At 36.9% G+C, this 14805-nt stretch overlaps 2 protein-coding genes and 1 long non-coding RNA gene across 4 annotated transcripts; 1 reads left to right on the top strand and 2 right to left on the bottom strand.

Annotated features, from left to right (window-relative positions):
• Nucleotides 1-259: 259 nt before the first annotated feature.
• LOC133729470 (dof zinc finger protein DOF1.5) lies at nucleotides 260-1106 on the bottom strand. The gene has a single exon (XM_062157004.1). The coding sequence runs from the start codon at nucleotides 969-971 to the stop codon at nucleotides 450-452; it is 522 nt and encodes a 173-aa protein (XP_062012988.1). The 5' UTR covers nucleotides 972-1106; the 3' UTR covers nucleotides 260-449.
• A 2853-nt stretch (nucleotides 1107-3959) lies between these two features.
• Nucleotides 3960-10475, bottom strand: LOC133729468 (protein SCAR3). Of its 2 annotated transcripts, none has more exons than XM_062157001.1 (9): nucleotides 10075-10475; nucleotides 8573-8736; nucleotides 8201-8324; nucleotides 7939-8071; nucleotides 7652-7719; nucleotides 5096-7523; nucleotides 4883-4981; nucleotides 4405-4515; nucleotides 3960-4315 (listed from the first exon to the last, which is right to left on the bottom strand). In XM_062157001.1, the coding sequence occupies exons 1-9, from the start codon at nucleotides 10227-10229 to the stop codon at nucleotides 4277-4279; spliced, it is 3321 nt and encodes a 1106-aa protein (XP_062012985.1). In that variant the 5' UTR covers nucleotides 10230-10475; the 3' UTR covers nucleotides 3960-4276. The 2 variants fall into 2 exon arrangements, with proteins under 2 accessions (XP_062012985.1, XP_062012986.1); XM_062157002.1 differs by having other exon boundaries at nucleotides 4883-4978.
• A 1170-nt stretch (nucleotides 10476-11645) lies between these two features.
• On the top strand, nucleotides 11646-13552 carry LOC133729466 (uncharacterized). The gene is made up of 3 exons (XR_009856378.1): nucleotides 11646-12130; nucleotides 12240-12320; nucleotides 13236-13552. It is a non-coding gene; the product is annotated as an uncharacterized LOC133729466 (long non-coding RNA).
• Nucleotides 13553-14805: the final 1253 nt, after the last annotated feature.

The raw sequence follows: 14805 nt of genomic DNA, 5'->3' as shown, positions 1-14805 counted from the left end.
GCTTGTAATTCATATCTCCCTTCTTAAGTTTTCAAAGTAGATCCTATCCTTCCAACATGGTCAACTATCCAGGTCTCTTTATAATATTCATGCTGCAATTCAATCAGAAAAACCTAGCTTCCCTACGGCTTCATTTGCATGAATGAGTTTGAGAGGTCTTTGCCTCATTTTTTTTTTTTTTTTGCCCTTTTTTATTTAGAGAGACAGAGAGAGAATCATTTAAACCATATATTAATAGAAAGGCAATCTTTCAGAAAAATAGGAAAAAAAAAAGGCAATTTCACTTGCATTTATATGTGATTGAATGATTACTAAATACCCATATTTCACCACTCGTATATATGCACCCTTAACATTAGGCTAACACAACGCATACATATTATATTGTAATTTCATTTTCATGAAATTTACTAAATTATACAAGGACGAAAAATATCAAGAGGCAATGATCAGCTGCACGTTTGACCACCTGAGCCACTCCGCCGCCGCTTCACCACCGGAAAAACATGTCGGAAATCGCCTTGTACCGCCGCCACGTGCCACTCTTCCACCACCCCATCCAACTCAAACTGGTGCACCACCTCTGAAGCGTCATACAAACAACCCTCCGGGAAACCGGCCAACTCCCGGCCCGGAGGCTTGGTTTTCCGACGGCCGGCTCCCACAGGCACGTTCCGTAGGGCCCCGCCGGCCGTCCAGTACCTCTGACAGCCCTTGCAGAAGTGTCTAGGCTGGTTTACATTGTAGTTATTGAAGTAACAAAACTTGGTCTCCATGCTCTTGCATCTAGGGCATGGTATGATCTTCTCCGGCCTCTTCATCTCCACCGTTTGGTCATGAACGTCGTCGGCTTTCTTGGGTTGACGATGATCATCATCATCTTTTAGTACTACTTGTTTGTTCTGCAATGTAATGGTTGTCCCAAACAGCTTAATTCCGGGCACATCTTGGCCGCTGCTGACCTCAGCCATGGAGTTTTAAGAATGAGAGACAGAGAGACAGAGACACGAAGAGAGAGATGTGTTATGCTCTCAAATGTGAGAGTCAAACTTTGTATCGGTTTTTAAGGAAGGTGGGTGTGCTACTTCTTAGGTTACGAATATATATAGGAGGTATGGGATAGAAGTGCTTAATTTAAAAGCAAGAATTATTCATGTAAAAATCCATGTGACAGCCGCCAAGAAGCCAGGCAGGTGGGTTTGGAAAAAGCTGAGGATGAGCTTTTTGCACACATCATATCTCCACATCATCACGGTCTAGTTTTTCATACTAATATAAGATGTTTCATCGGAAGCATATATTTTCAAAATCTCTTTCAATCTTTGTCTAAACTCTTCCAACACATAATTTCATTTAACGAATGGTAATATTAAGTAAAACGATACACAACTAGTGTAATGTATCAGAAATCAGATACACATTATAGTTATTCACTAGAAAGTCTAAAGTACGTCTCAATTCAGGCATGTCTCAGACAAATATCAATAGTGATAGGAGCATAAAGAGATAAAAGCCCTTTTAGTTGTTGTTAATGAAAGTTGTGGTTGTGTACATATTCTTACCCTAGAAAGTGATAAAGTGATTTAAAGCTAAAGCAAGAGTCTTTTTCTTGTTTATGTTATGAGAAATCTCCATCCATTTGGCCATTTACTTTTGGTGCACCATGGAATATTATATGTCACTACCATATAGTACTATTGATCTTATTTATTCTTTAGCCCCCCAACAGTAAACAGTGCTGGTGAAGCTCTATATAGAACTTTATAAATACTTTCTGGGAAAAGAGAAAAAGGGGATTAGTTAGGTGGTCTTAAAGCATATTATGGAGAGCAAAAGGCCATAGTGCATGCATCGATCTCAACTTTTACTGTGCAAATTGATCTAATTGGCAGTTTGGCACTACCAAACATTGTGCTAATTTGATATTAAAAGGGGCCAGTTATAGTATATTACATGCGGATCGATTAGTGACTTTTTAAGATTGAAACTGAGACTTTTTGACAGATCGATCGATGAAGAATCGAATGGCTTTGCCATAGTTGTTTATCTAACAAAGCTACTGTTGCCAACAATGGTTTCCATTGCAAGGCATGGGCGAACAGAACATGTTCTACTCGTACTTCTGTGTCTAGGGAGAATCAACATGTAGAATTACATATCGAAAATTGGTTTCTTAATAAAATATGCGATTGATTTTAAATTTTTCCAACAAATATCAATTAATTTTGAGTTAAATGTTCTAAACTTTTACTCGTTATAAGGTGCATGACACAACACTAATTTTGAGTCCATCTAATATACGCACGCATGATCCTATATATCTGAAGATCCTATCTTCAAACGTTGTACTTGAGAGCATTTTCTCTCTCAAAGAGATGGACATGAATGAAAGATGAGGCTCTTATGAGGGAATTGTATTTCTAATTATTAAGAGCATTTACGGCTATATCCGAGGTTTTTGAGTTCGAATTTTCTTCCACAATTAAAAACCATTAATAGATAACAGATAAGGTCCCAAGTTCAAAACTATACTCATGCCTTGAATGAGTTTTGTGCAATCGGAGTCAGCAAAGTGAGCTTGCAGTAGCATGCCTAATCCTTTCTAGTATTATCAACAAAGAAAAGAAGACCGAAGAACTATGGACATGGACATGTTGACATTAAAGTTGCGTACTTTTTTGTAATGCTATTGCTAAACACTTGTTTCAAAGCCATCTTTTCAGCCTTTCAGGTCTTAAATGGAGTTGATGATTAACTTTTGTTGCTTCTTTTTCATTCGCTTGACATTTGACATTGTAGTTTTGCAGACATTATTAAGGTCGGGGTTGCTTTCAGTTCTTTGCAATTATTTGTAAATTAAAAAAGTAATCTGATATGGGATTTCTTTAATAAAGGAATCTTTATTTAGTTAATGCAAAAGGAACCTCATTTGTAACGCTTTTACTAATAATATAATGCAGACAAAGTACCTCATATCATGGTTTCTTTTACTTTGAAAATTGAAATGCATGCATTTTTTCTTTGTGATGCTTTCCCAGTCTCTTTTAGTTAAAAGCTTAATGTAAAGAACAAAGTATAATCTACGTGCATCCTTTTCATTGTTGGAGAACCTTCTTTTAGAAATAAACTGTCTTCTTTTCCTAATGAAAATAAAGAGCAAAAGATCAGCAGAATATTAGCAGAAGTTTTTTAGAAGTTGCAGCTCTTATTTCGATTACTTATGGGTGAATCCAGTTGGGTTTATATGTGTCATTGTCATTCCACACACACCGTAATCACATCCTTAATTGGGATATTATCCCATATACAAAACATATAATTTTGGGTGGAGTTGGAAAGTTGTAAGTACCAAGTACCTGCTGTCATGGTTTTGGTTATCAAGTTGTTCTAATCAAATGAAAAAGAAAGTCTTCCTTTCCTTCTTTATTCATTAATTTATGTGTTAACTAAGTATTAAATTTCTTAATCCAATCAGTGTGCCGGTTGGAAGCTTTGCAATGCCAGCTCAAAACAAGATTAATTAAACACCAGAAGTTACAGAGATATTATTGATAATGCTAGAGTCTTAAAGAGAAGAAAAAGACAGAGAAGGAAAAAAAAAAGGCTCTTAAGTTCTATATTCTGATGACTTTAGAATCGCAATTATGCTTCGACTTAATTTTCACAAAAAGTTCGTCATACTCCACCTTCTTGTATTTTTATACGTTCAAAAATTTTATATTCGTACTTAATTTTCACGCTTCTATGTCAATTTGATTAGTCTGCATGCAGAATTTCCCAGTTTTAAGTTTCTTGAGGAATTTGGTTTTGGTCAACTAGACTTGATTAACATTCCATACCCATATGAATGCAAGGTGTCTTCTCCATGATTCTTGGTTGCTAAGCAAATGACACAATCAAATTGCATGTAGTGACATATTCCATTAATGCGTGTGTTCTGTTTTTACGTTTGACAGACAAAGCAAGAAGAACATATCAACAAACCAGAGCTCAAGGAACAACAACAATATATTCAGGCATTATAGGCATTTTATATAAATGGTTGCCTCAAGCTTGTAGATAAACGATCATACTCAGCCCTACAACTTATCTCATCTTTCTACCTAAAGGAATCAATCAAAATTACTGAAATGGGGAATACAAGACTAGCCCTAAGATTAATTACAGGAAGTAACTGAAATTATTCACATACTATGTAACCTAGCCACCGCCAACTTTGTAAACTCCGGCTACAAGAGGATTGTTCTGATGGACTGGCATAACAAGCATGGTCAGATTAAGTACTCCAGGTATCGTCATCATCACTCCCAACAGCCTGACAAGTTTCATTAAATTATGAATTGTACTACAATGCATGTTAAAAGAATGAAAGAAAGAGAAGTAAAGAAAAGGGCAAATGGGAACCTGGCGGATGGCATTTGCTTTCTCCAAAATTGCAGTGACTTTGACATGGGTAGCGGGTCCTGGTGTCGTAGTTGTTGCCTTTGCTGTCACTGTGCGTCTCAGGTTGAATGACTGGAAGGACATAACAGCAGATTGAGCACAAATTAGCAATAGTTTACTTTATTACTTACTGTACTTGCCTAGTTTTTTCAAGGTCACAACAAGGTAGATATAATATGATTGAAAAAGTTAAGCACTGATTAAAACATAAGCTTTACCACAATCTACTTATCAACAATGGCAATGAATGACCATAGACATGCTCAAAGCATAAAAAGCCTTTTAAGGATCCAGAGTACCACATGTCTATTTCCAAAAACTGTGCATTTATGATCTATATAGGCACATTTTGCACATGAATAGAAACACTCCGATAAGCAGATAAGTGACTTTCAGGATCTTGGAAAGGACCAAATTACAATAGAGATGGCACACTGACCTGTGTTCTGATTTGTTGTAAGAAATCGTCCTTTTCGTCTATCTCTTTGCTGTTTAGAGCCTGATCAGCTTCTTTGTGTTCATTCACCTGCTGGTTCTGCTGCCATAAGAAGTATTTGATTATATGTTCTTTTGCAGTTTTGATACCCCACTATTCTTAATTGTATGACTTTTATAACTTGAATGAGTAGGATTGGATTATACTAGACAATACCTTGATTTTTGGTTCAATAGAAAGAGGCTCTTCATTCACTTCTTGTTGCTTCAATGGTGGTTGCTGGAAGGTGATAGACCCCAAGAGGTCTGTATCAAGTACATGTTTAAAACCTTCAGATACATCGTGATTTTCTTCTGTAGCATCTAACTGAGGCTTTGAAAGGCACCATTCCACTGGAGGGAGAGGTGGTGGTCCTGGTGTAGATTCCCCAGGACATCTCAAACCATGGACATCCATTGGTGTAGAATCATCTTTTGGTTCTTGCAGGAGTACAGGTTTAAAAGCATCTAAGCTTGGAAGATCAAGTAAAGGATCAGAGAGATACTGTACCATACCATTCTCAGAGTGAACACTTTTGATTCCACCTTCACTATAAATGGCATTGCTGCCTATTTCCCCTAGTTCTGGGGAGCTGGAAATGTGTTCCGTTGATGAGATTCCACGCAAGGCATCATAAAGTTCATGGTTGTCTCTCTCCGGAGTTTCACTAGACTCCCACTGTTCAGAATTGGACTCAGAGTGATGGCTAACACAATCATCAGATATGTAAGGAGATGATCGACAGAAGGTGTCATCGTCAGAATCAGAACCAAATTCATGCAGAGGGATAGCAGGTTCTGGGATCAGCTGGAATGACTGAAACGTGTCTCTTACACTTCCATGGCTTTGAATCCCATCAGATAATTTCAGTTTTAGTTTGGAAGTTTCAATGCCATTTATGGGTTGGAAAGATATCTTCATGTGCTCAAGTGGTGGTGAAGAAGGAGATGAATGAACTGCAAATCCATCCTCAGACTGCTCTTTGAAGGCTGTATCAGGAAATGATTGGTACACTACACTCTGGTGCTCGCTTTTCTGCTCCAATTCACCAGCATTCAAATAACTAGCAGGCTCAAATTTGTCATACGATACATTTCTACCAAAACCATTCTCAAGTAACCTACGACCAAGTCCGAAAACCAGAGAAGAGTTTTCATCATTCTCCTGATGTAAGTCATTGGAAGCAGATTTAGTATATGGAGCAACTGGTAACACAATTCCAGGTTCCATTGCGTTGGTTTTTTTCCAACCATCCTCCATGGCATGGCCAAATCCATTGCTCTTATCAGAATCATCAATATTTCCAAGCTTTGTATACAATTCCGTAGGTGAAACTCCCTTAGATATTTTCTCTGATGAGATACCATCCTCTTGACCTTTATCATTACATCGATCATCCATAGTCAACATGCTTGGTTCCATTTCATGCTCGTCGACTATAATCTTGTAAGCATGATTTGAGAGACCAATTGTCTCAGATGTACTACTGCTAGCTGGATTTACAGGACTTGCCATGGTGAAATCAGGAGGTTTTGATGGCTCAAGTCCTAACATGCCACCATTAGTCCAGAAATTTATTGAATTATTCCTGGAAATGTCAGCAGGAGAGTCTTGAGGTTCACGTAAACTGCTTATGATGTTATCCTGCACATTAGTAGTTCCAGAGCCAGAGGATGCTGAATCACAATTAACAGTTTCTAACCTTGAATCATCAAGATTTTCAGTTCTATCAGAGCCTACAGAGTGGTTTGAATTAGAAGGTTCCATAACTACTTGAGGGATCTGCTCAGGGACAGGGCTCTCTAATGACGCTAAGTTTGGTAGATCCACCGGCGTTTCTCTTTCCGGGGAACTGTGAGATGTTGCAGTATGAGTTTCAAACCTTGGAGTTTGAGGATTCAAACAATCCATGGTAATATCATGCACTGCATCCAGTCCTTTCTTGTTGACAAAAGTAGGGACATGTTTCACTTCTCGTTTTGTTTGACAATCAAGATCATTTTCGGATTCTGATTCAATGGTGTTAAGTGCATCCATGAAAGTATCTGGTTCATCTGGTTCACTTTCAATTTCATCAATTTGGTTCCTGCTCGAGGTTGGCTCCAAAATATTTTCGCCATCAAAGAGGAAATCGTTTTGCTGAATACTCTTAATGTGACCAGCTCCCCCTTCATGTGCATCCGAGTCATCCATTGTAGGGAGCGTTTCTGTAGTTTCATCTAAACACTTCTGTTGACCTGTAGGATCTACTATTTCTGCCTTCTCATCCCATTTACCACAAGATGAACCAGAGGTAACTTGGTCCTGTAATGAACTTCCAGGAGAGTTACCATCTACAAACACAGTTTCACCATCATGCAAAACAGATTCAAGAGTATCATCATGATGCACAGATTCAGAAGTAGGGGACTCCTTGTATTCTTGTTGTTTGGCTTGCAGGGAGGAACTTGAATGGGCAACATACTCATTATATCCTGACTCAGTTCTTGAACCAAAAGAATTAGAATTGTTTCCCAGGTCAGACTTTAATGCCGCCATGTCAGTTGTGGAGACAGTTTGCGAAGGCGAGCTTTGCCGATTCACATTAGAAGAAATAGGTTGCATTCTGCAGAGTCAGAGATCATAAGTGTTTTAGTTCCATCAAATCAAAGACGGAACCATAAGTCACATTTTATCTTATGAATATATCTACACATTTGTACGCAAGTATAAAACTATGAATCTGTAGGATACCTGCTACTGCGATTGGATATCGATGCAGAACGTGATACATCTCCATTATGCTGTGATCCTTTCTTTTTCTGTCCATATCAACATTTTAATCAGACAAGAAAGAAATTGGAAGTACTTAAAGTAACAACCCAATAACAAATTACAAAATTTAATAGCAGAAACAGAAGTTATCATCATGAGAACTACAGTGATGGTTTATTGCACTACACGATCTTATCAACGAATTTAATCTATGTGCTCTCTAATAATGAGGCTTTTGAGCTAAATTCAAAAACAATATTGCATACCTTGCTTCTTTGAGCCTTCCTATCTCTTTGGATTTTTTCAGCATTTGCTTCATCAGAGATAGCTGATGCTCTTTTGAAAAATGTTGGATCTGAATATCTCTTTAAACAAGATCCTGGACCCCCAGTATCAAATCTGAATGCCAAGCGAAGGTTCAACCATGTAAGTATGTAACAGTCAGAATACAAATTTAAACTTCACTACTTGACCATGCTTCTAATCCAAATAATGTAAAAATAGGTAAAGAAAATAAATTAATTATACTTGTCAAGCAAGTGCAAACGCGGAGGATCGCTACATTCTTCATACGAATCCATGATAAAGCGTGGCAAGTCATTGTAGATGAAATGATGTCTTTCACTTCGAATACGTGGATGCCACTCTAAACCTGCAAAGTAACTGCTATCTATTAATGATTTAATTATCAGGATATTGATAATAGCATATGGAATATAGACAAAACCATCTCCACAATAAAGAAAATATAACAAAGAGAAGTTAATTTAAATGTCACACATATTCTGCAGATTCAGTCTTGGACTATAACAAGCTTAAGTATAAACACCTGGTCTCAAATCATTTATAAAACACAGTACTAAAGTAAACACCTTACAACATGAGGTACAAGAACCATACCAGCTGTGTATGCAAAATGTATGTGGCTTGTTTGAGCAAGTACAGCCTTCTCAAGGGGAGGAAGTGCAGCTTCAATGTGTTGAACGCGAACCATCAGCTTATGGCTTCTAGAAGCTGTAGTCGTTACTTGCTCTTGCAAACCATGAAAAACCTCTGCTGCAAATCTACACGTTAAAATTTCTTTCTAAGTTAATACCGTTTTATGACAATATTATATGATGAACAGTTGTTACAATATGAAGTAATTCTTCACCTATATCCAAAGTTCCAAACAGTTTAAGCTCTTGGGAATAAAGAATATTTAGCGAATAATCATTATGTTTCAACCTGAGAATATTACTGGTTATGTTTCAGACTTGGTCGCCAAAACAAGAGATCCACAGTTATGCTTTATGTCTCAAAAGTTTATTAGCGTAAGACTGCAGTAGGTAGTATTTTAGAAGTACAAGTTTTGGCGTTTGCCCAACTTGAGGGGCTCTCCCTAAGTACATTTAACATCAATCTCCAGCCAAAAGAAGAACTAGCAGCCAATTAATCTTAAGAGGCACATTACGGTCAGAACTTGCTGTACATGTTATAATGTTATTAAACCTGAGACATCTCTTGCACAGTGATATTTTGTAGCAGTGCCTTTGTGTGCCATTGTCACAATATAACTGAAGTACCTCTCCAGTAATCTAAATGATACTGCAAAACCAATCTCGCAGCATGAAGGGTCCCTAAAACGGCCAATACACTAAGGTTCTTGACAACAGGTATTAAGGATCCACAACCATAATAAAAGCTTCTACTTTGCAGACAGAAACTACCACGAAATCTAGTAGTTCCCCAATATTATAACTTTCTGATACGTATAAGTGAAAGCTAACGTATTCTATGAGGACAACACAGTACCTACAGATATAAGATCCAGCGCTCTTTCATGTCAAGTAGCTTTGAAAGTGCATACTGTATGCACCCCAATCCCCCCCACATATAGTGAACCACCACTACATGAAACAACTCAATTCCAAAATCCTAAATTACCACAAAGAAGAACTCCTTCTGTCCTTCTTAACTAGACTTCAGAGAGTCACAGCTGCTAAGAAGATCCAACAGTACAAAACTAAAACCCTGCACATGTTCCTCTCCTCAACTCTTTTTCTCATTCCTTCCCAAGTACCAAAAGAAATCCCAAGAAACAGAAACTCAAACAGCAAACCAGAAATTCAACTCACAATCACATAATTCAAAACAAAACAAAAAACAAAAAACTCAAACTTTCATCCATCAAAAACCCAATTCCTGCAACTCCAAAACCCACAAATTGCATTCACTTCAGCAACAGAATCAAACCTCCCAAACCAAAAACACAAAAACTCCCAACGGTAAAATGCACACACAGTGAACAATGAGCTGAACCCAAGTACCAAACCACACAGAAAAAGCAAGAAACTTCAAAAGGGTAGTGAGAAACACACGAAATGTACAAGAAACCAGAAGCAAAAGAACGAAAGACATACTCGGCGAGATCCCCCAATTGGCGCAAGATCCCGACGAGGCCGGCGACGGCAACACCGTCGAGCACGGCCTTGGGATCTTCTCTGTCAGCCTCCTTGTACAGCTGAGGCTGACCCAGACCATACTCGTTCCTCACCTGAAACCTCACCAGAGGCATCTCTTCTCTAATGGGTTTTAATTTCTGAGCGGAAAGGTGAAAACTTTAGAGGAATTTAATGGCTTGGTAGAGACAAAGTTGAGAGCTTTATGAATGAAGAGCAGGCATTGAATGAAGGAATGAATGAGAGGAAGAAAGAGTAGGTGGGGAGATTGAAGCTGCTTAACTGCCGAGAGGGACTGAGTGTTTGGGATGAGAAAATAGGGGGGGACATTGCCAACTCTGCAAGCCATTCCTTGCAAAATGGAAATCATTGTCTGGGAGATGGGTTATATTTACTTGAATTGCACTTGGGTTTGCATAGAATGACTTGGGTGTCCTACAAGTACCCAATTTTAAGGAAAAGTATTCAGTGTGTGTGTATATATATATGTTCAAAGGAAAAAGTAATGCCGATAGTTAATTATTCTGTAGTTCTAGAGTATTACGTGTCTATAATTCGATCCAACGGTCTTATTATTTTCAAGAATGATTATAGGGATCAAAATTTAGAACAAAAAGTCAAATCAATGAGACCAATTAGTGTTAGTGTATATGACACATTGATGATTTAGATTGTTTTAAACTGCAAACACGTGTTAGTTCAAGACTACCTAATAATTTATCATTTATATATCAAAGAAAAAAAGTAATAACATAGGATGAACGGTTAAACTATAAAATTGACTTGGAGATAATAAACATCCTGAAAAAAGTCAAAAGGAAAAGATTGCTAGCGGTTACAAAAATAAACTATAGTGTTATGATTTGTTTATCCTAATTTTATTTTAACATGTAGAAAGGTTAGAAATCAATTACATAGAATGATGTAATTGAAATTTTACATTCAGGAGATGGAATAAAACGATTTCTGAAATTTTGCCTCAGAAGATGAACCAACTAAAAAAAATGAAGGAAAATGTTGTTGGAATATTACTAGCATTTCGTTTACTTAAAAATTTAGACATGGGCAAAATTGGAATAGTAATGGGTCCTTGAGGTTTTTGTATCTTTGCAAGTTTGGGCATAAGATTGTGTGATTGGAGGTAGATATAGATAAATGAAAGACAATGATATATTCTAAATGTTGATTGCATGGGCAGCAAATTATTGATTATATGATGGTGAAATTAATTAATGGACTATCAATTTTTTCACCTCATTACTCTTTTCATGCATCATTTTCCATTGAGATCAACCTAACCCTTTGTTCTTATTACCCTAAAAAATTAGTGGTGCCCTTAATAATTGGCCATTATAGACTGTATTTTCCATAAGCAAAATACCCAATAATTAAAAACATGTAGCTAAAGAGGCCAAGAACTTCAGACCAAAAAGAAAGAAAGAAAAAAAAAAAACTATGTCACTAGGGCTTAGTTTGGCATTGCTTCCTGGGGTGCTTTTGGAGCTGCTTCTGCTTTTGGGCCAAGAGGATGGTGTTTGGTAAAATATCAGAAAGCAGCTTTTGGTTGAAATGGCTTCTCCGTAAAGCCGAATTTGAGAAGCAACATTTTGTAGCTTTGGAAAGCTGCTTCGGGAAAAACACGGAGGTTGAACAGTGCATAGTTTAATGAAATTCACACTTCCTGCCAATTATGTCCTCCTCCTTTTCTGATAATTACATCGAAACAACATAACCTATCTTTTGTCCATCTCTTTGCCGTCATTCATTCCACATCTCCTCATTCCTCTTCTTCAATTCGTGGATTCTCGCCGGCCTCGCCTCCTTCAATTCGTGGGTTCCATCTCTTTGCCGTCTCCACAAATATCATTATTATTCCACATCTCCTCCTTCCTCTTCTTCAATTCGTGGATTCTCGCTACAATTTGGGTCTTCTGGGTTATGCTTCTTCTCTGAAGATAATCTATCAAACGGAACCCAATTCCTCTGATTCCTCCATAGCTGCACAAAAAGGAGTAAGGTATGTGAGCTTCACTCAGTCAGATTTCCAGAACCCAAAGTTTGCTTGACTGCTTCTCTTTACTTTTTATTTCGAGAAATTGATCAGATTTCATTGAATTGTTATATAGGAGAATTCTTGTACATCTCAACATTGGATAATTCGATCCTCATCAAACTTCTCCTCCTTCTCTCTCTGCTGTCACTAAAAGGTTCAATCTTGCTCTCTTTACCTTACTCTTTCAGATTCAGTCTTTTTTTTTATTCGTACCCATGTAATTGGTATTCTTCTGTGAGTTTGGTTTGTGCTTTTACTGAGTGAGTGCTTGTACTGAGTGAGTGCTTGGTTGTGTGTTGTTATCAGTTGGTCTTGGGTTTTGAGAGAAAGGTGAACCTGCAGTTTCTATTTTTAACTCAAGTACTTCAAGCTGGAGTGATTATGATTTACATCCTTGACTTGCTAAAGCTTTAGACATCTTTGGTGGCATATGTTCCTTTTTCTTCCCTGTATCTTGAGTAGTTCTTTGACCATCGGATTAAACTTATTTCAGCTTATGAACAATTTGAATGGATGGAACTTCTTAGTTACAGATTCAGTTGGTTTTACGGTTTAAAACTAGTTTGGATGGCTAATGCTTGGCAGGAAACTGATGTAAATTTTTGAATTCCCTATCGATTTTGAGCAGTTTCACCAGAACTCGTTTTTGACAAATATAATTGCTAGATTGTATAGTTGATTTGCACTCCGGGGAGGGATACTTTGGCCATTCTTTTATAACAGTATTTTATTTCCCTATGTCCGTCACCAAAAACAATGTGTTTTAGAATGTTGTTTCGGTAAAAATTACTATAATTAGTAGAGCACTTTCAGCACCAAAGCAACTAAGCATTTTCAGCACTGCAAGTAGCCATTACTTTCTTCTTTTCCCTTATAAGTTGTGCTGCACCATTGAGTTTGATGGGAAAATGTAAGATGACGTAGAAAAAAACTATACTGGAAGTCATTATTTCTAGGGTGAAACTTATAAATTAGGTCTTTGCTGCACTAACCAGATTTCATGCAAGTTAAAATTTTGGTATACCTATCAAGCAGCCTACTGATTCTGTGAAAGCTTTTTGTACTGCAGATGGCCTTGTTATGGAGGTGGCCTAGTGGTGGAAGGATTCTTCCAAAGTTTTGTTAGATTTTAACTCAATAGTAGGTGTGCAAGTAAGGAGTGAGAAATTTTGTATTCAACATGAGAAGGAATTGATTTGAGACATTGAGGGTATTCTTATAATCATTATTGAGCTTAACCTTATTGCTTGACATATTATTTACTGAATCCATGTAATGTGATGCTAATACAAGAAAGGTATCACTTTAGTCACTATCTGTAAATGTTTTCCCATCTCAATGTAAGATGATGCAATTGCAAGAAACTTGTTATCTTTCGTCAGATTATTCACCATTGTGGATATGCAGTCAATAGAAATCCTGAATGAGAACACCGGTGGAAAGAGTAGTGGCCTAAAGTGTAAAAAGGGCTAAAGTAAATGTTGAACATTGTATATAGGTAGCTGACTTCCAATTCATCTCTTGAATATGAACAATGCTAAAGTAAAGTAAAATTATGAAAAATTGAATCATTATTGTCGGGTTTGAATTATTTTTGTGAAAAATTATGAACAATGCTGAAATCCAATTCATCTCTTGAATATGTTATCCTTATATAAATGCTTGCCAATTTGCTATTTTCTAGAAAGCCTTTTTTTTTTTATTCAAGTCCATGCGGTACTAATTTTTTTTATTTTTCCGGAATTACACAAATAATAACTTATAATCTTTTATTTTACTGAGATCAATCATTCCTTATAATTTTTAATTTCAGGAAAATACTATGTGGTGGATGCAGGATATCCACAAATGAAGGGTTATTTAGGACCATATAAAGGTGAGCGGTACCACCTTCCACATTTTCGTAGAGGTGATGAACCGACCGGTCATAAAGAAATATTCAATCATGCACATTCTTCACTCAGGGGTGTTATTGAGCGTACTTTTGGGGTATGGAAAAAGAAATAGAGTATTTTACGTGATATGCCACATTTTCCTTATAAAAAACAAGTGAAGATAGTTATTGCTACTATGGCTCTTCATAATTACATAAGAAGATATGCTCAACGAGATATTGATTTTGATGAAAGTGGAAATTACTCAAGTGAAGAGACTAGTGAAGAGATGGAGGATAATGAACATGATGGAGATGGTCCAGGAAGACAAGAAATGGAGGTGTTAAGAAATGCAATTGCACAAAGTCTAATGAATGCATCTACTTAGCATTTAGTTGCAAATTTCAAGTGACTTTAATATATTTTGTGTAATGGTTCCCGTTGAACTATGGTCGGAAAATTAATCTACATAATATGCATATTGAAGGATTTAAAGTAAATTTTTTATTCAGTCCAATCAAGGGTACAAGAATAATACATGAGAACTTTTTTTTAATTTGGTATGGTTACATTAATCAAAAAACAAAATTAAGTATTTTAGTAGCATATCTTAGCATGTATGACCATTTTGGTAATTATACCCAGCCAAAGCACTTTTGCCTTGCAACTTACCAAACACCTAGAAATTGCTTTTGGACCTCACAGCACTTTTAAAAACAGTTTACCAAACACCTCAGCTGCTTCTCCTCACAGCAACTTAGGAAG

The sequence above is a fragment of the Rosa rugosa genome, chromosome 2, assembly GCF_958449725.1.
Source record: "Rosa rugosa chromosome 2, drRosRugo1.1, whole genome shotgun sequence".
NCBI classification, from domain to species: Eukaryota; Viridiplantae; Streptophyta; class Magnoliopsida; order Rosales; family Rosaceae; genus Rosa; species Rosa rugosa.
The sequence above is the reverse complement of the archived record's forward strand: the minus strand, read 5'-3'. Positions and strand labels throughout refer to the sequence as shown.